The sequence below is a fragment of the Nanorana parkeri genome, unplaced genomic scaffold (genome assembly GCF_000935625.1).
Source record: "Nanorana parkeri isolate BGI_ZX_2015 unplaced genomic scaffold, ASM93562v1 scaffold24, whole genome shotgun sequence".
NCBI classification, from domain to species: Eukaryota; Metazoa; Chordata; class Amphibia; order Anura; family Dicroglossidae; genus Nanorana; species Nanorana parkeri.
In genome coordinates, this window is record NW_017306292.1 from 1,614,360 (window position 1) to 1,639,969 (window position 25,610).

Consider the following 25,610-nt stretch of genomic DNA (forward strand, 5'->3'; position numbering starts at 1 on the left):
GCATAAAATGATAGATGGACACCTCCAGCTCTGCGATGGCCGCCCTTCCCCTTGTTGCTTCCATCTGCTTCTGGGTCCAGAGTTTTCAGCCGTCTTAATTGGTGGGTCTGGGATAATGTAAAACTCACAAATACTGTAAACTGCCAGTTATCCGGCACCCACAGGGATCGGTAGGTGCTGGATAACTGTGATTTCTGATTGCTTGAGAGTTAATAGTAGCCCCGAAGTTCTCCATCAGGTCCGCTCCTCTGCTCAGTGGGTGGGTACAATAGCCAGACTGCTATTGGCTACTGCAATTTGCAATAACCAATAGCAGGCTGGCTATTGCTCCCTATTGTTTACATTCTGCTGCCGACCGCAGAATCTAGTTGCTGGCCGGCAACAAGATGTAAACAAAGATTTTCGTGAGCAACTAAATAAATATAGTTGCTAACAAAAATGTTTAGTGTGCACCAAGCAACTGACAATTTTTTAGTGTGCATCAGGCCGCAAGCAAAAAATAAAACACATCAAGGACATCATTTTTTATTTTTATTTTTTTGCCGAATAATGAGGAGTCTGCTGTATGTTTCTTTGTCCAAGACCTACATATATATAATTAACTTTGGATACACAGCGGCCAGTGATCAGTTTGTTTAAAAGCCTGCTAGTAGGCAGGGGGAGAGATTTTGTGGTAGAAGCATACAGCATACGCTTCTACCAAAATACCTACCTGCTAGCAATGGTATACTTAGAAGTGAAGTACCGTATTTGCCGGCGTATAAGGCGACTGGGCGTATAAGACAACCCCCTAATTTTTCTGTTAAAATATAGGTTTTGGGCTATACTCGTCGTATAAGATGAGTATAGCCCAAAATAATGTTTAAATACACCCACTAACCTCCATGGCGCTATTCCCGAGTGTGGCTCGGGGTTAATTTTCAGTACCATAAGCGGTAACCCCGAGCCACACTCGGGATTACAGCGTAGCGTCTCTTAACTTGTCCACGATCCCCGCTGTGTCCTCCGAGTTCCGTCCTTTGCGAGCGTCCGCGTCGCAGGGGGGCGGAACCGGCGGGAATTTTTAAAGTTTAAAAAAAAACCTAAAACAAAATAGAACAAAAAAGGGAAAAAATAAATAAATAATCAGACCGCCAGGGAGGCTAATCTGTCAGCCCGCTGGATGTGCGGTAATACTGTATGGACGGTAGCTTCGGCTACATACAGTATATTGCGCTGAGTCAATCACAGCGAGCGATGTACACAACCGCTGCCAATCCAAGCAGGCTTTGTATTCATTAATAGAATACATCGCTCGACCTGATTGGCTCAGCGCGTTATACTGTATGTAGCAGAAGCTACCGTACATACAGTATTACCACACATCCAGCGGGCTGAAAGATTGTATACCCGGCTTGTAAGACGACCCCTGATTTTCAGGGGATGTTTTTAAATATAAAAAGTCATCTTATAAGCCGGCAAATACGGTATCTCTTAATCTAAAACATCTTTTAGTTTTTTATTTCTGTGTCCCACTAAGGATATTCACCCTCTTTGGTGGCCATTGTCATTGGGACAAAAAAAGTAGTCAGAAATCCAAAATTTCACTGGAATTGGAGGCAAGGGAAAATCTTCCTGTGGAGACTGTTTCAGTGACAGCTGTCTGAGATGGAATTTTCCTCATTTTTGGAAGATTTCCTCTCAATTCCAGATTTGTCTCCAAGATAGGGGCAGAAAAATAGAAAGAAAAAAACAAACTGGCAGTGATTTTTAACCTTTCCCTATTCTTTCTGAAACTAACAAAAACCAAATGTATACACAAGACATCCAGGATTCTACATTTGATGAAGAAGAAATACCATTATGTGCAAAGATGCCTATGAACAGATTGGGGAGCACAACAATAAGAAGGACCTATGGGGAATCCCCTTAGAACTCTTCATTGTGTAGTACCAGTGATGCTTTTTCATCATTCACATCTAAGAGCAGTGTTAATCGAATAATACCATGTGATTAACATACACTATCACATGGCATCATTCGATTAAAAGAGAACTAAAGCCAAACCTTTTACTCCTGTGACCCAAAGTCAGCATGTACCGGGCTACTGCTGCAATATGCTGACAGCACAGAGCTGCGCTGTAGCTGGGAAAGATCCCAACAATACTGGCAGGATCACCCCCGATAGCCTGAATGACAGCTGGCTCTGCTTCTCTAGAGGCAGACCCAGCTGTGCCTGCCCCCTCCCCTGTCTGTCCCTCCAGTGAGTGTTGGAGCAACAGAGCGAGGGGGTGGGGGAATACCTGCACAGAGCAGTGATTAACAGTCACCGGTCTCTGCAGGGAGAATACTGTGAGTGAAGTGATCAGCGGTTTGTGATTGATCACCTCTTGATCTATAGAGCCATCATGTGACAGCTGCAGGGTCGCATGCCGGTGTTCAATCAAAGTTAGTGACTACGTTGGAATGTGTGACCGGTGATGCAGTCACAGATTCCAACGTAGTCCCGCCCAGTTTCACAGCAATGGAATGTGTGACTGCCCATTAGGTCAATCATTCCAATGCTTTGTCGGCTGTTCCAGGACAGATGAGCTCACTGCGCATGTGCAGGAGAACCGATCATCTGCCTGGAGCAGCCGATTGGTCTCAAATGTCACTTCTTTTGGACTTTGTGGGGGCTGCAGAGGGGGGCGATTCACAAACAGTAACTGTAGGAATGGTATAATCAGCCAGCGAGCACCGAGTCACGTATTTTGATAGAACACCGGCTCTTAAGTATTGTGAAAAGTACATTTTACTCTCCCGATACTTCTCCTTTAATGCTGCGCTAAGTTGTGAACAGGCCCTTATGCTAGCTATGGGCTTTAAAAAATATTTTGCCTTTTGCCAGTTAACAAAAAAAAAAAGCAGCTTGTGCTGCAACACTCACTACTGTCTCCAGTGCTGTCCCTCGCACATAGAAGGTCTTGTCTGTAAACACAGGAGCAAAGAAAAGATAGTGGTTTGGTTAAGGAGAAAAAGTCACATATCTCTTCTTCTTTTCTTGCTGGCGATACAAAAATGGTGACATGAACTAGACTAGGCGCTGGCACTGTTTGGATTACTTCATAGTGGATAACCTCTAGCACTGCAGCAGTCACATGGACCTAGAATGGCGCTATATACCTGCAGATCTATACTTACAGGGCGGTTACCCACATGGGTTAGTTGACAAAAATCCAACCCACATACACAGTGCAGCCAGGTGACCAATGCTAAAATGTAAATGTATACTCAACTGCTGAGGACAGAAATATGTAATATGTATTTTTTATTAAATCAGGAGTTAAATCTTAAAAATACATTCAAGTACCCTAACTTAACAAAATGTATCTTATTTGTGTATCACTCGGCTGTAGATCCTCAAATCATCTCTGAATTGGTGCTGACACTGTCCTTCCTTCTGTAGGGTGGCTACTTTTGTTCCCCATGGTCCCTGTGTTTTGTAAAGTAGTCACTGCTCCAAGCTCGCTGCTGTGATGGACTACAATCTTAATACAAATGAGTAAACTAAACGTGAGACTGTTGTCCATCCCAGGAGTGAGCTTGGAGCGGTGGTTACTTTACAACACACACAGGGACCATGGGGAACAAAAGTAGCCACCCTACAGAAGGAAGGACAGTGTCAGCACCAATTCAGAGATGATTTGAGGATCTACAGCTAAGTGATACACAAATAAGATATATTTTTGTTTAATAAGGTACTTGAATATACTTTTGAGATTTAACTCCTGAGTTTAATGTCACTTTAATCTACACCATGTTTGAACGACATCATTCCTATTTGTGTGTTAATTTGAGTTTTTTCTAAGCACATATAATATACCTGCTGGTGATGCTAATAAAAACTAGGCGTGTCGAACAGAAATTTTAGTACCGTAGTTCTGTTTCAGATCAGGCTGAAGTTGTATAATAAATATAAATCTTGTAAATTGGATAAAGTGGTATTGTTTTCTATATGATCATGTGTCTTGCTGAGTGGAAAATAATACTGCGCCGTCTCATTTTGGCCCTCTGAGCTGGGCATGTGCATTATTTATGAAACAAACAAATTGCTATTAGTCTAAGTAAGGGTGTACACTACAAGATAGGTCTGACCTCTGTTCTTGGATTGATTTCTGTATACAAAGTTTCACATTTTATCTTGTAAATGATTACCTGTGAAAGTTGGCTCTTCGTACAGAAAACCAATACAGGGTGCTGCAGTATTGCCCTTCCCATGTTACAAGCTGATTTTAGGGGTACTAATCTGATCTTTTAAACCCTAGTGTAGTAGTATGGTTATTCGGTCGGTACAATTTGATCAGATCAAATAGAATATGATGCCTTTTTATAATTCTTTTTTTTTCTGCCATGAAATTGTAACTTGTGTTGAGCTTGTATGATGATTTGTGTGGAGCAGGTAGCTGGGAAACAGCTGCCTGCGCTAGGGCTCTCTTAATACTTGGGGAAGAATTTGGAAGCCTTGTAAATTAGCAAAAATAAAAACTTTCTTGGGGATAGAAATGGACTTAAAGTTCTAGTGTGTGTGTCTGACAGGCTACGATTTATGCAAAACACACATCTATAGTTCATTACCCTGTATTGTAACGAACTGTGTTGTATAACAGGCAAAACGTTTATTAAGCCTTGCAGTGAGGCTATCCAGGCACTGCAAGGGTAACTGCTCATTACACACTGCCTGGCTTCCTTAATGGGACTTCCGGCATCGGTATACGGTATCGGTGAGTACCGATAAAAAAAATATCGGTAGTCGTACTCAATACCCAAAAAACGGTATCGGCGCATCCCTACTTAAAACCATAGAATTCAAAAAGGGTGTACTTTCACACAACTGTAAGTATGAGCACCACATCCTAACAACTCAAAACAATAATACATTGATACATACCTAACGAGACCTGGCCTTACCTCAGAAACCCATTTATGAGGACTGTCTGCTCCCAATTTTATTGGAGCCCTGAAGGCATACCATTGTCCATTTAGAAGCATACCTTAGGAGAGATGCTGAATCTGCAAGAACCTTCTAGTATTCTATATATCATCTATTCTGAAGCTACTAACATTTGAGCCTGATTTTGCCATTGACTCTTTGAATGTCACAATAAAGACTGTGCAAAGATCACTACATTTGAATATATTTTTATGGATTGGATTGCAGAAAACTTTTAAATGAACCTGGTTCTGTCTGCTGGCAAGACTCAACCTGAATAATAAAATTATTTGTACTGGGTTAATCAATGTTAATCAGGAATTTTTAGGAATTCATTACATGTGCTCATTGACCGCGGGTTAATAATATATCCCAGGTGGCACAACTTCCTGCATTTGGGGTACTGGGTTGATCTTGGTTTTCTTGTGTTGCCATTTAAAGGGGCATCATCTTAATATAGATCGTCTATGCTCCTCCTGAAGAAGCAATCATTATGAAACCTGCCAAAAAAAGGCTGTTCCATTTCCACCATGGAAAAATGATGTTGAAGAACCTGTGGAAAAATCTTAGTTACATGTTTTTAGATAGTTAGACATTTTGCTATCTGTCAATTAAGTTGTTTTTATATGCATTTTTAACATTATATGTCAAATGTCAAATTTTATTGGTGGTCGTTTTAAAACTATTTGTAGCGCCTTAAAAGTCCTGCTAGGTATCCATCAACCAACCCTATAGGGTGCGACAGATGAAACCTAGTAAACCAGAACTATTAGACTGTTGCTAAAGGGGTGCTGTCAGACATAGGTTTTCAGAAGCACAAAAATGTAAAGCCCATCTCACCCTAAAGATTTCCCCCTTTCACCCATTCATCACTTGTTAAAAAAATATATCTTATGAAGTCTGACTCACAAGTCCATGTTCCTCTCCAACATTGCTTTCAGGAGTGAAGAATCAATTTTTACTCTTGCCAAATGTTTGCCAATTTATGATGTCATCCCACCACTGGAGTCTTGTAGATCCTGGGAGAATCTCACCACTGGACAGTGAATCGGAGGTGACCACCTCTCCCAGAATCAATGAAGGACCCTGTTCCTCTGTGTTGAAGATGAGAAGGCTAGGGCCCAGTGTGTGATGTGAGTGATGTTTTTAACTTAGAACAGTTAAGCCGGCCATACACCTATAGATTTTCTGCAGATTTTCTATGGTCAGATGGAAAAAGTGCAACAGATTCCTCCATCTACGCTAAACTGTATGGATGGAGGAATCTCCCACTGGGCCAAGCTTCAGTATCTTGCTAGTCGGCCACGCTGGCTCTCAAAATACCCGAACAATCTGATTTGATGCAGGCATTGTTCAGGTATTTTGAGAGCCAGCGGGGCCGACTAGCTAGATACTGAAGCTTGGCCCAGTGGCAGATTCCTCCATCCACACAGTTTAGCATAGATGGAGGAATCTATATATACAGTCTATATCTATCTATCTCTCTCTCTCTCTCTCTCTCTCTCTACAGAGAGAGAGAGAGAGAGAGAGAGAGAGAGAGTAAAATATCATATTTTTATTAATTATCACTATTAAAAAATCTTGAGTGAAATTGTTTAAAACATTCTATCAGGAGGCAGTGCTCCCTATCATTACATGGATCATAGATAGTCATACATCATCCTACATCATAAGAATCCGTGTGCAAAGCATATGTAAAAGCATCACATTCTCAAACAATTCATCCCCACACAGCTACCACCTCATGTATCATTTCCCCCTCCTCTTTCAGATTGTAAGCCCTCAGGGGCAGGGCCCTCCTTACCATCTTGTCTTAAATTGTATTGTAATTGTAATGTCTTCCTTACATTGTAAAGCGCTGCGCAAACTGTTGGCGCTATATAAATACTATGTAATAATAATAATATACAGTAAGCTCCTAGTTATCTGCGATCCACAGTGATCGGTAGATACTGGATAACTATAGTTTCTGGTTGCTTGAGAGTTAATAGTAACTCGGCTCCTGAGAGAGAAAGTTCTCCCTCAGGTCTGCTCCTGAGTGGGCGGGTGCAATAGCCAGCCAGTTATTGGCCTTGGCAGTTTAAAATAGCCAATAGCAGTGTGGCTATTGCTCCCAGCCACTGAGCAAAGGAGCGGACCTGAGAGAGAACTTTCTCTCTCAGGTCCGCTCTTCTACTCAGTGGGTGGGTGCACTAGACATATTTTCTTTGCAGGTTTCTTGAATGCCGGCTAATGGGGAGTTTACTGTTCTTTGAAAAAACAATAGCTCTTTTAACAAATGCAAAGATACCAAGCAAATTTGTAAATATAACCACTTCTTTGTTCTTTTGGAACTGTATTTACTTGCCCAAACCATTGTAAGCATTGCATTGTGTACGTTCAGCCCTTCTACATCTGCACTGGAACTGCAGACCAGTACTGAGAATAAGAAAGGCATCTGCTTTGTGTACATGTTTGAGTCAATCTCTTCAGTGCCACAAGTTACAATCGATGAATTGTATGCTGCACTATGATTATGTAATCTCTGAAGATCAGACTGCTAGAAGCCGACAGTGTCTGCATAGATTTAGCACAGTGTCTGAAAGACTGAAATCCCTTCTTTCTTTCATTTCTCCTACCCTGGTTCTGTGGTACTTGCTGTCACCTGCAAGACAATATTTCATCCATTGCTTTAGCAGTACCGTACACATGTAGGCACTTTCTAGCTGAACTGGCACGTGTACCCGTTTCTTTGTCTATAGGTTAACTGTTTTCTTATTATTTTGAATGCCATGTGTCTAAGTATAGGTAATGCCAATGTTTTCTAATATACTCTAAAAATCACTGCAGCTATTACATTCAACCCACGTCAAAAAGTACATTTTGTTAGCAAAATAGTCACTTATTGCAGCTCCTGAATATCTGAACAGCATTACTTCAAGCCTCATCTCCCACGTATAAGATTTATAAGACAAAAACATCTGCCACCATTAGCAAAACAAACGGATATTCATTTTCTTGCCATCCATTAGTCGTTTGCATTTTTCAAGAAGTTTTCTTTTCCTTTGTTTATAACCACTAATGATAAATGCATGTGTTTATCATTTTTCAGTTACAGTGTTGCTGCCATTTTTTCTGTCTGTGTCATGTTATTTGGTGGTTGAAATCTGTATGGAGTTACAGTTCCTGTCAAGTCACTCCTTCCAGTCTTGCAAAAACTGACCTATGCATGAGTTCTAAATATCTTTCTGCGGTTTCACACATCACTTCCTTCTGCGACATTAAAGTGATATTAAACCCTCAGATTTTTTAACATGAAACAATCCTGTAATGTGTGTCTTACTGTAATCCATGGTAGTTTCCCTTCTCTTTGCTGCTCTTCCTTTTAAATCTGTATCTGTTCTCATGCTGGGCAGAACTTCTCTTTTGCAGAAGACTGTCTTGTCTCAGGAATGGATACATGGTGTCTGTGTGAAGGTTCACAACCTGAGCCAGCACTACAGGAAGAGGCCCCGAGCTGAAAAGGGAAGTTATCCCCAAGCATGAGAAGAGATAAGGATTTAAAAGGAAGAGCAGCAAAGAGAAGGGAAACAACCATGGATTACAGTAAGGCGCACATTACAGTATTGGTTTATGTTAAAAAATCTGAGGGTTTAATGTCACTTTAAGTTACCCTCTGCACAGTACCGTCTCTGGATTTCCCTCGGTAGAGTCGGTTCCATTTGCAGCTAGACACCAAACTTATGCCACAGCTTCCTCCACCTTGTCCAGTTTCACAGTTCCTAGGTCCTCTTCCACGTTTGAATTAAGTCACACCACCTGATGGATTTCCTTCAACCTGTATTATGTATAATAAAAAGCACACCTTTTTATTAAAATAATGATAAAAACACACCTTTTGTGTTTTTATAAAAAAGTATGCTGAAAGGTATCATTTATTACTTTAAGTATATGAATGAAGATATATAAATGAGCTTTGAATGGTATGTATTGACAGGCCAGGATTCCAGTAATCCAGAACAGAAGAGCGCTCTTCTTCCGGATCCTATTCAAGTCAAAGGTTTGTGATAACTGTCTGCGTATCATCTGTACTTGCAGTAGGTGATGTGTTACCATTGAGATCAGTCAGTTGGGATTCCAGATGCCTTCACCCAAAAGACAAGTATTGCAAATCCTCGTTCCTTTCTGTGTAAAAAAAAAAGAAAGTGAACGCACTCTGCTGGCATGTAACAAAGGTTCCCTTTTGAATTCTTGGTGAAGAACACTGGAATGCTTGTATTACTTTTTTTTTTTTTTAATTGTAGCTAAATCTGTAGTTGTGGTCCTAATATTTACACTGTATACTGACATAAACAAGCTTCTGATCTCACCTGAATAACAACTGGAAATATCATTTGCGGGACCAGTATGTATATATTTAACAGACACACAATTTTTTCAGTAAGCTGCTCTTTTTATCATTAAATTTCTTTTGCATCCATAATTTCAATTTTCAAATCGAGCATCCTTTTTAGTTTTTTAGTTCAAAGATTTTTATTGTTTTGTCATTTATGAGTCGTGAAAACAAATAAACAAGTTTGATGCCCACATCAAGTGGCGCTTGCATTATACATCACATACAATGTACATAGAAATTAACCTTATAAAGGAATACAGTAGACCGGGAGAAGCCCAATGGGGGATATAAATTCAAAACATCAGGGGTAGTTACCCATTAGTACGGACTTCGAGACAGGGTCACAGAGGAGTAGCCTGAGCTAGCTGGTTCCGACGGAGGGATGCCCCAGGATGAATACTCGCTGTACAAGCATGGGTTCTCTATAGGGATGCACCGATACTAGTGTCAGTATCTGTACCGATACTCTTACTTACCCAAATGCTCCCAATACTTACCTCCGATCCTGGATCTCCCTCTGACCGCAAATGCAGAGGGAGCGTGGAGCTGGCTTCCTTTCCAATCAGGAAGCCGCGCGCTGAGTTATGTCCCGCCGCCCGGCTTCCAGATTGGTTGGGAAGCCAGGCTGCCTAGCAACAAGTGAATCTGGCTTCCTAGCCATTCAGAAAGCCGGGAGGGGGGTCATGACATGCTGCCCGGCTTCCTGATTGGCTAGGAAGGCAGCTTCCCTTGTTGCTTGGAAGCCTGGCTTTCTGACCAATTGGGAAGCCAGACGGCACCTCATGACTCGCCGCCCGGCTTCCTGATTGGTCATCAGGAAGCCAGACAGCCTTGGCAAGTGAAGGTTGTGTTCTTTCGCTAGAACACTGTCTTCACAGGAAATCAGGAAGCCGGGCGACGGGTTATAATCCGCCGCCCAACATCCTGATAATCTGGGCACACAGCACCGATACTCGGTATCGGCGAGTACCGAAAAAAAAATATCAATACTCATCTTTGAAAAACTGGTATCGGTGCATCCCTAGTTCTCTGTTAGAAAAGTTTTGCAATATTGTTTAAGAAGAGGAGGACAAATGATACGAGAATTGAGGAGCCATTCAGGCTGCTCTGATATAACACATGCATGTCTTTGTTTTAATAGAAGAGATAGGCACTTGGACAACACAGCTACACATTGCACTGTAATCTGGATTATTTGAAATAATCATTTTTTTCTGTTATTTTTGTTTTATGATAGTTGAATATTACAAATTCTAGTCACTTGGTTGACATTTTTAATGTGTTTTATATATCTTTGTGTTTCAGTTAAGGCAGTACTTAAAAAGAGAGACTATGGAACAAAATACATGAAGAATAACTTCATCACCGGCGTACGAGCAATGAATGAATTTTGCCTTAAATCCAGGTATCAAATACAACTTGTAGATGCATCCAGAGAAGCTTCCACTTCATGAATTATAATTTTACTTTTACCTGACTCGACCTCAAGACAGTAGTGGCTGGCAGCCATCCTTACCAGGATGAGGATGAGAAGCGCTGCTGAAATAGTTGTTTCATGGAGGAGAGTTTCCCTTTAGCTGTGCTTACTCCTTGGTCACGCTTGTAGGAATCTGAGCTGTGATATATTGACCTCCCATCTGATGTGCCTGCATAGATCTGGGTTGGCAGGGCCAGAAGCATGACACCAGTGATCTTTGTAGCTGTTGGTAAGGGTCGCTTTCTGACCACCACTATAAGGGGTATTCTTCCCTGATCACCAATGTAAGTGGCATTCTTCCCACTGGCCCCCAAATGATTAATTTTAGCAGGTGTTCCCTGAGACCTAAACATTATTTTAAGGGTTTCTTGGGGAAAAAAACATTAAGAAAGGTGACCTAGTTGGGTGCCAGGCATGCTTTCCTAAAGCTGAACTCCAGACAAACCATTAAATACACAGACGGATTACATATATGAGCTGTTTTGCCTGCCAAGTGATTTGTATTTCTGTCCATCCAGTCCTGAGATTTACACAACTCTGCCCCATAGCACAGCCCTGTCTGGCAGGGGAGAGAACCTGATCTTTCTTTGCTTCACTTACAGGTTCCTTCCCCAGCCCCACCCTGTGACTGGGTAGTGAAGGAGAAGCAGCACACTACTCCTCTCTGTCACTCTGCTTTGTCTTTCTATCAGCATGGCTGCTTGCATTGTAACACACCTGATTGGCTCCTTCTGTAGTTTTTTTATCTCTCATTTTGCTTTATTGTTTTTTTGCCTTAGTGACCTGGAATCACTCCGAAAGATCGGACGGAGAAGTCCCCACGATGACACAGAATCTTTTACTGTGTTCCTAAGGTCGGACGTAGAGACCAAGTAAGTGAAAATATTTGCAAATAAGAACTCTTTCTACGTGTGACTGAGATGGATCAAATCAGCAGGCACCCAAAGTGGATGACACACCAAATAAGTGGAATTACTGTGAGGGATAAAGGGAATATTTCAGTACACGGAACCCAATCACCTTTGTTGTGTTGTAGCTCTGTAGGGGCACCATTAAATAAGCAGACATTGGTATCAAACTTCAGATGCTGTTATCTCCATTAGTGCAAGTAAGCATGATCAAACAATCTTGGGAATCCAGCAGAGAGCTAAGTACCTGTTTTGGGAGCAGCAATGCTGTGACTTCAAACTAGTTCTGGGGCAGTAAGGTCCCATCTAAGACAGTTCATTAGATTTTGGGATATTGTGTATATTGCTTTGCTTAGTTACTGGCACGCCAGTTTATTAAGACTTCATCTTTTTCCATAAGCTTTGCTTTCATAATCTGGCTCTGATTCAGCAGGCAAGATGTCATAAGTGTTTGCAAAATAATGAAATGGTATGTTAAGGTCTCAATATTGAGCAAAAACTATTTAAAAACATTATGTATCAGTGTTTTTTTCCTCCTCCGTGCTAGCAGTGATTTTAGCAAGAGATCAGGTAGAACTTGCTGTTACTCAGTGATGTAGCCCTGTACACAGCGATGTGCTTTCTGTCTGTCACTAGGAGGGGTTGTGCTAATGGTTTACATAAACTGTCCAGTAAGAGCAAGCAACGTATCTGGGTCCTTTAAAACTTATGACCCTCTAGAGATTGCTAGGCTTTCATTGGGTTAATTAAAGGTAAGTAGTTAGTGCGTTTGAAGGCTTGGAGGACTTAGTACATGCAAAGATATTCCAATGCATCTGAATAGGTACTGAATGTTCCTTTTGTTTGGAGGAAAGTGAATGAGACTTGTACCATGTGTACTTGAGGACAATGATATGCCTTATCTTCAGAATGCCATGTTCCCAAGTGGACTGCCCACCTCCTCAGGCAGCTGCCTTGTTCAATTGTTACACCTCGTATTAAGGTGTACAGTCTATCAATGCGAAAGTAATTTGCAGAAGGAACTTATATTGAGCAACTTAAATTCAATATCTATGTTTTGGGCTCTAACACCGGGGTGGACAAATTAATATGGAATCCAGAAGCCAGCAGGATTTTATTTTTAGGTGCCAGCTCCTAAAGAAAACCTCAAAAGTTAGGCACCAGCTATAATTTTTAAGGAGCATTGGCTACCTGGTTCCTGGGATTTGTCCAGCCCTGCCCTAACAGTTACAAGCCTGGCATATACTCAGAGGTGGACAGACCTTGGGTTAATTTTGCATTCGATACACAGGCAGCATGGAAACCGAATGGGAGAGTATTGCAGGAACAGACAATGTTGAAAAAGAAAGCATGCTCAGCACAATTACCTTTTGCCAGTCAGGTGAAGATCTCTGTTGGACCAGTCAAACATTATAATAGAACACATGGCGCATTATCAGTATTTTCTCTTTTTGGCTTTTTGCTAATCACCAAAAAAAAAAAGTAAAACTAGGCAATCCTTTCCACAGGGCTTTGGAAGTTTGGGGGAGTCCGGAAGCCATTTTTAGGGAAAGAAAATTAAGAAAAGAAGAAGAGATTGCATACAAAGAAAGTAAGTTGCTTTTCTTCAATGATAAATATCCAATACAACATACACATTGTCATTTGTTATCATGTGATGAGCAGTTTATTACATATGCCTGTGACTAGCTTCTAGAAGGACTAGTTCATAGTTCTCAGCTGAGCGTTAATAATCGCAAGCATGCCTGTAAATATAATTTGTAGGAGCCCATAATGCAGTCATGGCTAATTCAGAGCATAATTATAAACTTTATGGCATATGTCAGACAATTGATTACTGCGCTCATCCGCAGTGTTTGTTATTATTTGATTTGATGAATAAATCTAACTAGACCTATAACGCTCCCTGGAGTCGTACTTTAATTCTGCATTATTCCTGAATGGATTTGTAGGTTAGTAAGCTTACCAGAGCTACTTTTTCCAAAGCTGTTTATTACTTATTGGACATAGGGTCAAATGTAGGTCTAACTGCAGTAACCGTACAGTACATGAGACATGCTGGAACATGGGATTGAGTATGAATGGGCTTGTCTAATGACAAGCCCATTCTGTAGCTGCCCATACATAAGTAAATGTTTCATGCAGGTCAGAGCAACAGGTTCACTTAACTGCGGCCCTCTTCAGCTGTACATTCTCCCATTCTCTCTTCCACTGCTTCATTTGTCCACTGAGAGTAAAGACAAAATTACTCAGCCTTACCGGGTAGGAGAAGTAAGTCTCCCCCCTTTTTTTCGAATGTGGCATGGCCGCTCTGTCACTTTATGCTGTCATATGGGGGTGGGATAAGAGTCCATATCCCTGAGTATGTCACAACTTGAACATTACATAGGATTTCTCCTCTTCATTCCTGGCAACTGAACAGAGTGGCAGGGGAGAAAAAGGAAGGCAAATAGCCACTAAAGTGTATCTAAACCCAAGAAAAAAAAATGTAATCTTGCATCTTACCACTTTGAAGATGTGGTGTCTGCATTAATTTCTTTTTCAGACTTGTTTTCCCTTTATTTTCACCTGGCATTGCTGCTACACCTTTATAGGGTGATAATTATGGATGTCCCGATACCACTTTTTCAAGTACAAGTACTTCCCCTCATGTACTTGCTGATACCAATTACCGATACTTTTTCTTAAAGGGCCAAGTGACTTTACATGATCCATAGTACAACTACATGTTATGTACTATGGATCATGATTTAACCTATTCATGTTAGCAGTGGAGAATTGTAAATCTATTGCTGTAGTGTAGTGGAGGTGTGTGCTGTATATAGTTACTACATATACATTACACACGTCCAGTACACTATAGCAATAGATTTACAGCCAGCCCTGTCCCAGCCTCTCTCACTCACAGTTTCACTCTGATCCCTGTTGCCTTACGCGGTGCCTCTCGTAGTCGGCGCTGGGCAGGATCGCTGCATCGCGTCTCGGTGCTCAGCTTGGGGGAGGTGCTCACAATTCTGCCATACTCACATGAATAGGTTAAATCATGATCCATAGTACATATACAGCACGCATGTCCCGTACACTGCAGTAATAGAGTTACAATTATCCCCTGCTAACATGCATAGGTTAAATCATGATCCATAGTACATAATAGTGCATAACATGTAGTTGTACTACGGATCATTTAACCCATTCATGTTAGCAGAGGATCATTGTAAATCTATTGCTGCAGTGAATTGGGAATCTGTACATGTACTATGTACTACATATAGAATGCACTGCAGCAATAGATTTACAATTCTGCACTGCTAACATGAATGGGTTAAATGATCTGTAGTACAACTACATGTTATGTATTATTATGTACTACGGATCATTTAACCCATTCATGTTAGCATTGGATAATTGTAAATCTATTGTTGCAGTGCATTCTATATGTAGTACATGTACATATAGAGTGCACTGCAACAATAGATTTACAATTATCCTCTGCTAACATGAATGGGTTAAATGATCCATAGTACAGGGCTACATATGGGGTCATTTAATCCATTCATGTTAGCAGAGGAGAATTGTAAATCAATGGTCTCCAGTCTATTAGCAGTGTGTACTCTATATGTGTTACATATAGAGTACACACTGCTAATAGACTGGAGACCATAGATTTACATTTATCCCATAGTTAATAGATTCCCCCCCCTTCCCCTCACTCACTGTGCGGGAGAGCAGCGACGAGTCAGCGCTGGTCCGGTGGGAGGAGCTCCAGGTGAGATCTTAATTTAGCTGGCCGGCACCTCTGGGCGAGCTAAATTAGGACCCCACCTGGAGCGCCGCCCACCAGAGCAGCAGTGACGTGACACTCGGCGAGGTAAGAAAAAAAACAAAACCATAGCGCAAGCTTCGGCGCTATGTATCGGACATTTTGACAAGTACAAAATGCCCTGTATCGGTCCCGATACAGATGCTAGTACCGGTATCGGGACATCCCTAGTGATAATATTTACTTGCTATACTGTATCTATGGAGGAGTATGCTCGGACTACACAACACCTCTCTCTCTGTTAATTTCCATAATATAGGAGGAAGGTGTTCTGTAGTCCACAGAAGTAAAATGGGTTAGGCTGATATCTATGTTTTGGGGTTTTTAGTGCAGCACAGGCAGAGAACACAAGAGTGTTGAAGCATCCTGGATTTCTGCTAGGACCGTCAAGTATTTTTCCGTGCTTGCAATGTTTTTTTGAGACACAAAATACTTGCAAATGTGCGTGAATAGGAGAGATGTACTGCGTATATAATTTGCCCTGACATTTTCGGTGAACCTTTTACGTAACCATGCATGGCTAAGGTACAGGTGACCTTTAAAAAAGAACTCTTGGCAGAATATATCCTAACCCTTGCAGTGGGGCTGCTAGACTGGTTCCTGCAGACTCTTTCCCCCTTCGTTCCAGCTGTCTAAGAACCAGTGAGTCGTCATTTCTAATACAGTGTATTGGATGTGGGGACACCGATGGCTTTTCCACTGGCAGAGCGGAGGGAGAGAGGCTGCAGGGACCGGTCGAACACCTAGGTGGGACAGTTTCGGGCGAGTGCATCTTTATTTTAGCACCCTAGACAAAATGAGCACATAACCCTTGCAGAGGGGCTACTACATTTTTTTATTCTGCCCGGAGTTCTCCTTTAAAATGTATTGGGGAGTTGTGTGATTCTTAAAAAAGAAAAAAATATTTGCTTCTGTTCAGTCATTTTTGCAAACAATAGCTTCAGAATAATAGAGAGTTTACCAAACATTTCATATCTATTTAACTTGAAGCCTAAAAACAATCCCTTCCAGTGATTTGTACTGCATGAGCTGTATGATTGTCCCTCAGGGTCTCAGCATAGCAAGGACTCATATGTTGGGGTAAATCTCATGGTGACTGGAAATTGTCTAGGCCTCTGTTATATAACAAGATGTTGCTTTTTCTTTCCCCTGGAACACTTTGTAATAACCAATCCGTTTTTTTTACATGTTTTTACACCTTTTTAATTAAATCTTTTATGCAACGGCTTCTTTTTTTTTATTTCTAATTGCTGGCAGTTACAAAAACTTCTATGCAACACATTTTTGTAAATGTCAGCCATTGTTTTAAAGAGCAGAAATCCATTCATATACTTTTCATCTGTCATGCAGCAAATTGATTAATTGTACCTTTCTTTTCCATGCACTGAGAGATGTCTTTCACTAATAAATTGCTCTTTTATGCGTCCCTTTCTTCATATGAGTCCTCTGCGTTATTTACTTAGAGAATAAAAGTTTGACTTTGTACTTTGCTTTTTTTCTTTTCTTCTTTCAGATGTGTTTAGAAATCAGAAGCTATTAAAAGAATACAAAGAATTTCTAGGAGATACAAAGGTATGCGTTGTGTGGTTGGGATGTAGCTCACATATAGTATAATAATGGGAATCTGAAACGATCAAAGCAGGATGTTTGTTGAAAATGTTCTTGATGCCCCTCTGTAACTCTGTGTGTGCCAGTATTGCTAGTGTGGCTTTTTGTGTGCAAGTCCACTCAAAACTAATGTTTTAGATTTATTTATCTGCTAGCTTCTGGCACAGAGATGTCCCTCTTGAGATCCTATCGATATTACAAAATCACCTGCACTCCATGCAGCGTACAGACCTTTGATGAAAGGTTGGTGCTTGGAGTGACAACACGGATGGCACCCAGTCAGAGTCCATAATAGAAGTCACCAGCACTTGATGATATGTGCAAGAAGTAAAGCACTTTTTATTCAATTGTCACATGCGTCAAACAGCCAACGTTTCAGGGCCATGCAGGGTCCCTTCTTCTGGGCGACATAGTGACAACAAGATGTATGCAACTTCAGCTTAAAAAGCGAATCCCCTTGAGATCCTAACTCCTACACCTGCTATGGCCATAACGTCTGTGTCTCTGTTTTACATCACTCATGGCCTGCTGGAACACCCCTGATATCAGTGCATTGCCTGGAACCCACGCATGTTGTCTGAGATGAGTCTAATATTCTACTACAGGTCCAGAAACATCTGTAAAATGCAGACATTGATAAATAGTTTATATCATTGCATACTTATGACTGAAGTTTGGTTTGCCTGGGGTTGCCCCTTAAAGCCATGAGTTGAAGCTAGATGTCCAAAGAGCGATGTACCCACCAGGGTTCATAGGATAGGATGGGAAAGGGGATGTTGCTCAAAGTATTCAGTCTGATGCTTGCTTCATTTTTCAGTCTTGTATTACAACTGAAACCTCTCCTAGATGTGATTGGCACTTGTTACTAGTGCTGAGCACACCTCAATAGCCAATTGTGTGCCGAGAATTTTTTTTTTTAAAAGGGAACTCCTCCAGCATTCAATCAAATGTTAGAAATTAACAGAAGTTAATTTCACTGCCTTTCAGCTCACTTCACACTGTACTATTAGAAACAGAGGCAGCCAGGCAGCTAACATTTTCAGAAGAAGTTTGGTAATTTTATATCAGACCCAGGCAGCAAGTACACAGCCCTATCTATAGTCTGTTCCAGAGCAATTAAATATTCGACCTATGGGCTTGCTCTTTGGTGCTCAGATAATGGCCCATGGTGGCATACAGGCCTATTTTCAGCCCTATTGATTGACATCACTGCCTGGGTCACAAGCAAGTTCAGCAGTTTGCAGCACAGTCCCAATTACTGCAATGGTTGGCAGGCAGTGTTGCCAAACGCAAACATGACATGCTGCATACAATTTGCCATGGCATGTTTACAAGCTAGAGCACCACTATTTGAGGTTTTAGGTGGGTGGTTAGGAGGTGATTAAAAACATTGATCAACCGCCAACTACCTTTGCTGCCCATGTGAACATGAGCTTCCATTTACTGAATATTATGTGGTGATGTCTACACTTCCTAAATAAGTTCACCAGCCTTGCTTTAAAATATTGCCCTTCACATACTATATGTACTTTCAGTGAGCTGATACATAGATAAAAGGCTCAGATAAAATACATTGTACACTTTTCCAATCTCCCCGATTGCAAATGAGCATTGGAACAGAAAAAGGGAATGCATAAATCTGATTTATTGCTTCATTATTGTATAATATCACAGGTCATTACCCTAAACTTCTATTAGATTATGGGATAGCAATACATTAGACAGCACATTGGTAGGTCTGCAGTATCAATGCATTGTAGAGGATACTGTAACCTCTACATCCGAGAATATCTGTTTTCTTCCTTAAATGACATAAGATAGAGATATAGAACTCAACACATCATTCGCATGTCAGCCTCAAAGTTCACAGATTATGTATAACATAGGAGAGGAGTTTGTGACACTTCTTGTCTGTGTTTTTTGTTTTACAGCCTCGTTTAAGCACACCGTCCATATTTCTCAAGGGCCCAGGGAAAGTTGTTATGGTTGCAATATGCATGTAAGTTTTTGGGGTCTGTAATATTTTTTTTTTTTTAAACGCAAGATTTACACAGCATTCACCCGGGATTCACACATTTCTGTACAAAGAAAACATAACTAGGCCCCTTTAGTTTTTGTTTTAAAAAAAATGCTTCAACTCTTAATGTGGAACTTCAAAGTTGGGTACATTTCCAGTCACTTAGTGTGCTGGTGACACAGGGTTACTGGCACAGCGGAAGTGAGTGAAGATATATCCTAATGGGACACAGAGGACAATGAAAGACTGACAGGCATGTTAACCCCTTTCCACACTATACAAAGCAAAATGTATTAGATATACTGATGCTTTAAAGAAGAACTCCAGGAAAACCTTTAAACTTAACATTGCATTTTTGTCCCACGGGATTGGCACTCGCCTCTCTTCCTCTCTGCTCCGGCTAATGGAATGTCCTTCGGCATCCTCAATTCTAATAAAGATAAATGGACATGCATAAGATGTGATGACGTCAGCAGTCCTAAGACTGCCGGAGCCCAGGGGGGAAGGCTATGAGGACCAGTCTAGCAGCCCGGAGGGAGCTGTTGGGACTGAGGGTCAGGTAGGTAAATCTGCTTTGTGTCCCCTAGACAAAACAAGCACTTACCCATGCTGTGCGAGGGAAGCCTCACTACAAGGGCAAGTTTGTGATTTTCCTAGAGTTCTTTTTTTAGTTTTCCAAACGATTTATTTAAGTAATATATACAACCATCAAAAAAGTGTTAATGATCCACACCCTTGGACCACTGAACAGTTCCACATAAGCAGCAACTTTTCCTTTGTCTCACATTCATTCAGTGGGGTAAAGCATTCTGCTGGGGAAAATATTCTGTGTGCATTTTTTTATGACAAAGGATATGCAATGCCATATTTTCCCAGCAGGAGGCGTTGGTAAATATACAGATGGTCTGTGGGTGTAGATTGCGTTAGAAAAAAGAATAAAACCTATGTAAACTGAACTTGTTTGTTTGTTATTTTTACATTATCACCAGGTATATTTTTGTGTTTCATAAATGGCATATAGTAAATGTAAGTAGTGCATTCAAGTACCTGAACTATTAACAAAAATGTATCTTATTTGTGTATCACTCGGCTGTAGAGCCTCAAATCATCTCTGAATTGGTGCCGACACTGTCCTTCTTCCTTCTGGACGGTGGCTACTTTTGTTCCCCATGGTCCCTGTGTGTGTTGTAATGTAGTCGCTGCTCCAAGCTCACTCCAGCGATGGACTACAATCTCATTACAAATTAATAAACTAAACATGAGATTGTAGTCCATTACGGGAGTGAGCTTGGAGCAGTGACTACTTTACAACACACACACACACACACACACAGGCACCATGGGGAACAAAGGTTTCCACCCTCCAGAAGGAAGGACAGTGTCAGCACCAATTTAGAGATGATTTGAGGATCTACAGCCGAGTGATACACAAATAAGATACATTATTGGTAATAGTTAAGGTAATTGAATGCATTTTTAGGATTTAACTCCTGAGTTTAGTGTCACTTTAAGTCCTTTTGGCTACCAATTTTTCCTAAAAAATCCTGATTTCATATATAATTTTTTTTTTAATTCTCTTTAAATACAGAAATGGACTAAACTTTTTCTTTAAACTTTTGGCTTGGGTGTACACTGGCTCTGCTAGCATGTTTTCTGAAGCTATCCACTCCTTAGCAGATACATGTAATCAGGTAAGATGAATGTAGACTCTTTTGCCCAGATCTTGGCACATATGACTGGTATTTCTTCCCTGCCTCGTTTTAGTGTATTTTTGCCACAAAGTGTAATTCTATTCAGTGCTTATCAGTTATTTTATTCCATAGAGTAGTTACAGAAGGAAAGGAACAATTTGTTTTGGACTTTTTAGGATGTATCGATGCTAATACAACAATTTAATGTATATGTGAATGGATACATCCTCGGGTACCTAAAAACCCAAACCCATTTTCCCCTTTACTTCTGTAATTACTTAATAGGATGTGGTACCTTTTTAAATGTGGGTCTTATTCTGCTTCAAATAAATACATTGTGGATCATTCCATAGAGTAAAAGGAGTAATAGCTGTCATCTCTGGGGTGCTGAAGATTAATAACATTCATTGGTATGCCACTTCTGCCATCATTTGGCTAGATATCAGGGCCCGATTCACACCATGTGTGCTGTGCTGCATTGGGCAGCATTGGCCAAAGTGTCCACAATGCAGATACAAGGCAAAAAGCGTTGCTTTAAATAGTGGCTGTTCACACCAATGCACTTCGTTGGTGTGCACTGCGTTAAAATTATGCCAGCACCATTTTATTGTAGCGCAGCAAGTTACAACGCACCTCAACGCAAGCATCAAAGTTATTTTAAAAAAGGCAAAAAAACAATGCATAGAAAACGCCAATGTCAATGCATTAAAAATGCCGGTCTATGTAGGTACGATAACGCTTACACTGTGGTGTGAATTCTTACATTTCCTTCTCTGTCCCCATTTGTGACAAAATTCCATATGCTGCCTAAATTTTACATTGAAATGATCCCACTAGATCTACCACTGGATGGCACTGTGCTTCATTCATGTTCAGCTACTTTGAGTAATCATTTGTTGGTTCTGTCTGTAAACTTTTTTTATACAGCTTAGAAAAAAAAATGTTTTGTTGTAAATAACTATATATATAGATAGGTATCTGAACATCTCTCTCTCTCTCTCTCTCTCTCTCTCTCTCTCTCTCTCTCTCGATATATATATATAGATATATATCTCTGTATCTATATAGATATATATCTATATATAGATATATATACATTTATTTATTTTTATTCGTGTATCAGAGTTATTATGTGTAAAATCAAAATGGATGTTTTATGTCTCATGTAACCGCTTGCTGTCTGGAGCAATTCCTTAATATTTGCACACATGATAAATCTGAATTTTTGGCTAGAAAACAGCTCAAAACCCCCCAAACAATTACATATTTTCTGAAAGCAGAGGCCCTGTAGAATACAAAGATGCTAGTTGCAATTTTTAATGGCGCATGGTATTTGCGCAAATGTTTATCAATCCAGTATCTTTAGGATAAAATGCACTAAAATGAAATTTAGTGCACAGAATCAGAATATAATATCCAATTTGTTTGTAAAATATAAAAGACGGGGTCACGTTGGGTAAATTGATACCAAACATGTCAAACCTTCAAATTGCGTGCACCTGTGAAATTGCAACAAACTACAATACTTTAAAAGCTTTTACTGTTCATCAGTTTAGTGCTAACTGTGGTTGATGGCCCTAGAATTATTGATCTCTTTCCGATGTTCGTGGTGATATGTAACATGTGGCACAATTTTAGTTTTTGCACGTAGGTTTGTGTGTGTGTATGTTTTTACACCTACTTTATTGCTATCACATAGGGGGCTAACAATCCCCAATGTAATAGCAAATATGATGTGGCAAGCCCTCTTTATGGGAGACATCAGGGGTTTGTCAGACCCTTAATGTCACCTAGGGACCCCAAAGAAGCTGATGAAGCAGCAGTTTGCTTCACCAGCTTCTTCTTCTGGTTACAGGAGCCAGAGAATGTGCACAGTTGCTCTGGAAGTGATGTAATACACATCACTTCTGGGTCCAGTGATCGGTGGAGAGATTAGCAGCAAGAAGCTTGAGGAGATGAGGCGAGACCTGTCATGCCGGTCCTGGGGCCCACACGAGGGACAGTATAGCCCGGGGTAGCTGGCGGCAGAGTGGAGGGGGGAGCACACTCCGCTGCACGGTAGAAGCAATCGGGCGGTTGTATAGCTGCCATATCACTTGCATCTGAACAGCCATTGCCAGCTCTTTACAACGACAGGCGTGTTCTTGGTAAAACTGCTTCAGGAATCTGACGTTTATAAATGACAACCCGCCTGAAGTGGTTAAAGAAGAAATCCAGGGAATTTAAAAAAAATTCCCTTGCTGTCGGGGTACCCCTGTATTGCAAGAGTTAAGTACTCATTTTTCTCTAGGGAATGGAATAAAGAAAATATATTCACCTGATCCTTAATCCTGCCTGGCTGCTAGACCGGTCCCCACAGCCTCTTCTTCCCTGGGCTCCTCCTGATGTCATCGTGTCTAATGCAGGTTCATTACTTGCATTAGACTTGAGGACGCCTAGGGGAGGGCTGACTGTCACAGGACCAAGGATCAGGTGAGTATATCTGCTTTATTCCATCCCAGAGAAGAAAAAAAAGCATTTCCCCTTGCAGTGCGGGGGTAACCCCACTGCAAGGGAAAGTTTTTAAAATGCTTGGAGTTCTTCTTTAACATTAAACCTAAAGTGTATCTAATATATTGCAGCCTAGCAGTCCTTAGATGTGTTGGCTGCATTAGTTTTACCTTTTTTCAGTCCTTTTTTTCCTTTTATTTTTATTTGGTGATCTTCAATAACACACTTCTCCTAACATGACCACCTCAGCAGCATTGTTGTCACCATATGACAGGATCTTCAATAACACACTTCTCCTAACATGACCACCTCAGCAGCATTGTCACCATATGACAGGATCTTCAATAACACACGTCTCCTAACATGACCACCTCAGCAACATTGTCACCATAGGACAGGATCTTCAATAACACACTTCTCCTAACATGACCACCTCAGCAGCATTGTTGTCACCATAGGACAGGATCTTCAATAACACACTTCTCCTAACATGACCACCTCAGCAGCATTGTCACCATAGGACAGGATCTTCAATAACACACTTCTCCTAACATGGCCACCTCAGCAGCATTGTCACCATAGGACAGGATCTTCAATAACACACTTCTTCTAACATGACCACCTCAGCAGCATTGTCACCATAGGACAGGAAGTGGTTTAGGACCACAGAGCACATCCCCTATCATCTCTATAGCACAGGGGGGGATGTTCTGTAGTTCAGAAGCAAATTGGCTAGCACTAGTAACACTGCTTGAGTTTTATTAGAGTGCCCAGAAAGTTATGAGCTCTATCAAACAAATGTAACAAAATGTTTTCAATTGTATATTGAACTTACCAAAAGAGATTAAATAAGAAATTCAGTGTTGGAGGATTTCAGCAAAATTCTTCTACCTGCTCTGCTGCTCTTCCATAGATGAAGGGAATGGCCATTGTGATACCTTCCTGAAACTGACTGCTGAGTGAGAGGATCTGCCTGCTATAATAATATAATAATTAGCCCCAGCATAATGGAGCAAACTGCAGGATAAAGCCAATGCCATTTGTGGAGGTGTTCTCTCTACATTACATACAACACTAGTAATTGCCATGGTTAAAGAGAAGCGCCGGTTTTATTTTGTCAGTTTTAGAAACTCAAAGCTGGCTAATTTAAATGGAAAGGTCATACCAATAACAAATTGCAAACTGAATTTGGAGCATTTAATATGAAGTATATTTATTTTTAACAAAAGTTGTATTTGGCTGAAACATTCATTTTTATTTAACATATTCATGAATAGGGATGAACCCGGAAGGAGCCCCTCCGAAACATGGAAGGAAGCTCCTTCTGTGCCACCCAATTAGCTGCTGGTGGGGACTTGGCTGCCCGCAGCATGGATAGTTATATGGCTACATGCCTATGTTTGTTAAACTACATTTACCTAGAATGGCTATGTGGTCGTATTAGTCAAATGATATCAGCACAAGTATCCCACCGCTTTGCATGCAGCCGCAAGGTGAGGAATGCCCATACCGCAGCTGATTGATTCGGAGTGCTCATGTTTGGAGAATCTCAGGTTCGGACCAGATTCGGTCTGATCCTAAAATCATCCCTATTAACGAACATTGTACAAGTTTGCAAGTATAAACTCTTACCTCCTGATTATTCTTTGTCTGTGCTTTGTGAGCTGTCTTTGCTGTACCAGGTCAATGCTAACATTTACTATCCATATATTCAACCTGCCTGCACTGTACAGTGGTACCTCTGGTTCACGGACTTAATTTCTTCCACGATACTGGTCACAAACCAAATTGGTTGCAAACCGAATCAAATTTCCCCATAAGGTGGGGACGTGTGCACAGGTCTGCGACTGCGATCTTGGCTAGAAGACAGTAGAAAGGTGTTATGGTACACTCACAAGTCAGCATGTAAAAAAACTTGTCTCACCACTAAGGTTAATAACAGAGGTTTGGATACACGTCTTCTGCTAGAAGAAGCCACGACCATGTGTCAGAGCGGGGAAGATGGCCGCAGTCGTGTTCGCCACCGAATTTGGAGTTCGCGAACATAAGCAAAATTTTGCCAAACTACCTGTTCGCAAACTGAATTGTTCGCGAGCAGAAGTGTTCGAGAACCCAGGTATTACTGTACAGTGTAAAGAGAGACATGACTGCAGACCATAACTCAAAAGAGGAAATGCATTTGGCTGTCTGGATTTCAGGTGATATGGGGGATGGACAGGGCTTAGCTAAATGTACTGTACAGGACGCCAGAAGATGGGTCCTGGGAGAGGTGT

The 25,610-nt window shown here is 41.0% G+C and overlaps 1 protein-coding gene across 2 annotated transcripts in view; it reads left to right on the plus strand.

Moving 5' to 3' along the window:
• SLC30A9 (solute carrier family 30 member 9) overlaps positions 1-25,610 on the plus strand; it is a 62,991-nt gene that overhangs the window by 12,160 nt on the left and 25,221 nt on the right. For both annotated transcript variants that reach the window (XM_018564531.1, XM_018564539.1), the window contains exons 3-9: positions 8,928-8,990; positions 10,632-10,731; positions 11,583-11,675; positions 13,220-13,302; positions 17,045-17,103; positions 19,071-19,138; positions 20,745-20,847. In XM_018564531.1, coding sequence (XP_018420033.1) covers positions 8,928-8,990; positions 10,632-10,731; positions 11,583-11,675; positions 13,220-13,302; positions 17,045-17,103; positions 19,071-19,138; positions 20,745-20,847 — 569 coding nt within the window. The remainder of the gene's footprint in view (positions 1-8,927; positions 8,991-10,631; positions 10,732-11,582; positions 11,676-13,219; positions 13,303-17,044; positions 17,104-19,070; positions 19,139-20,744; positions 20,848-25,610) is intronic.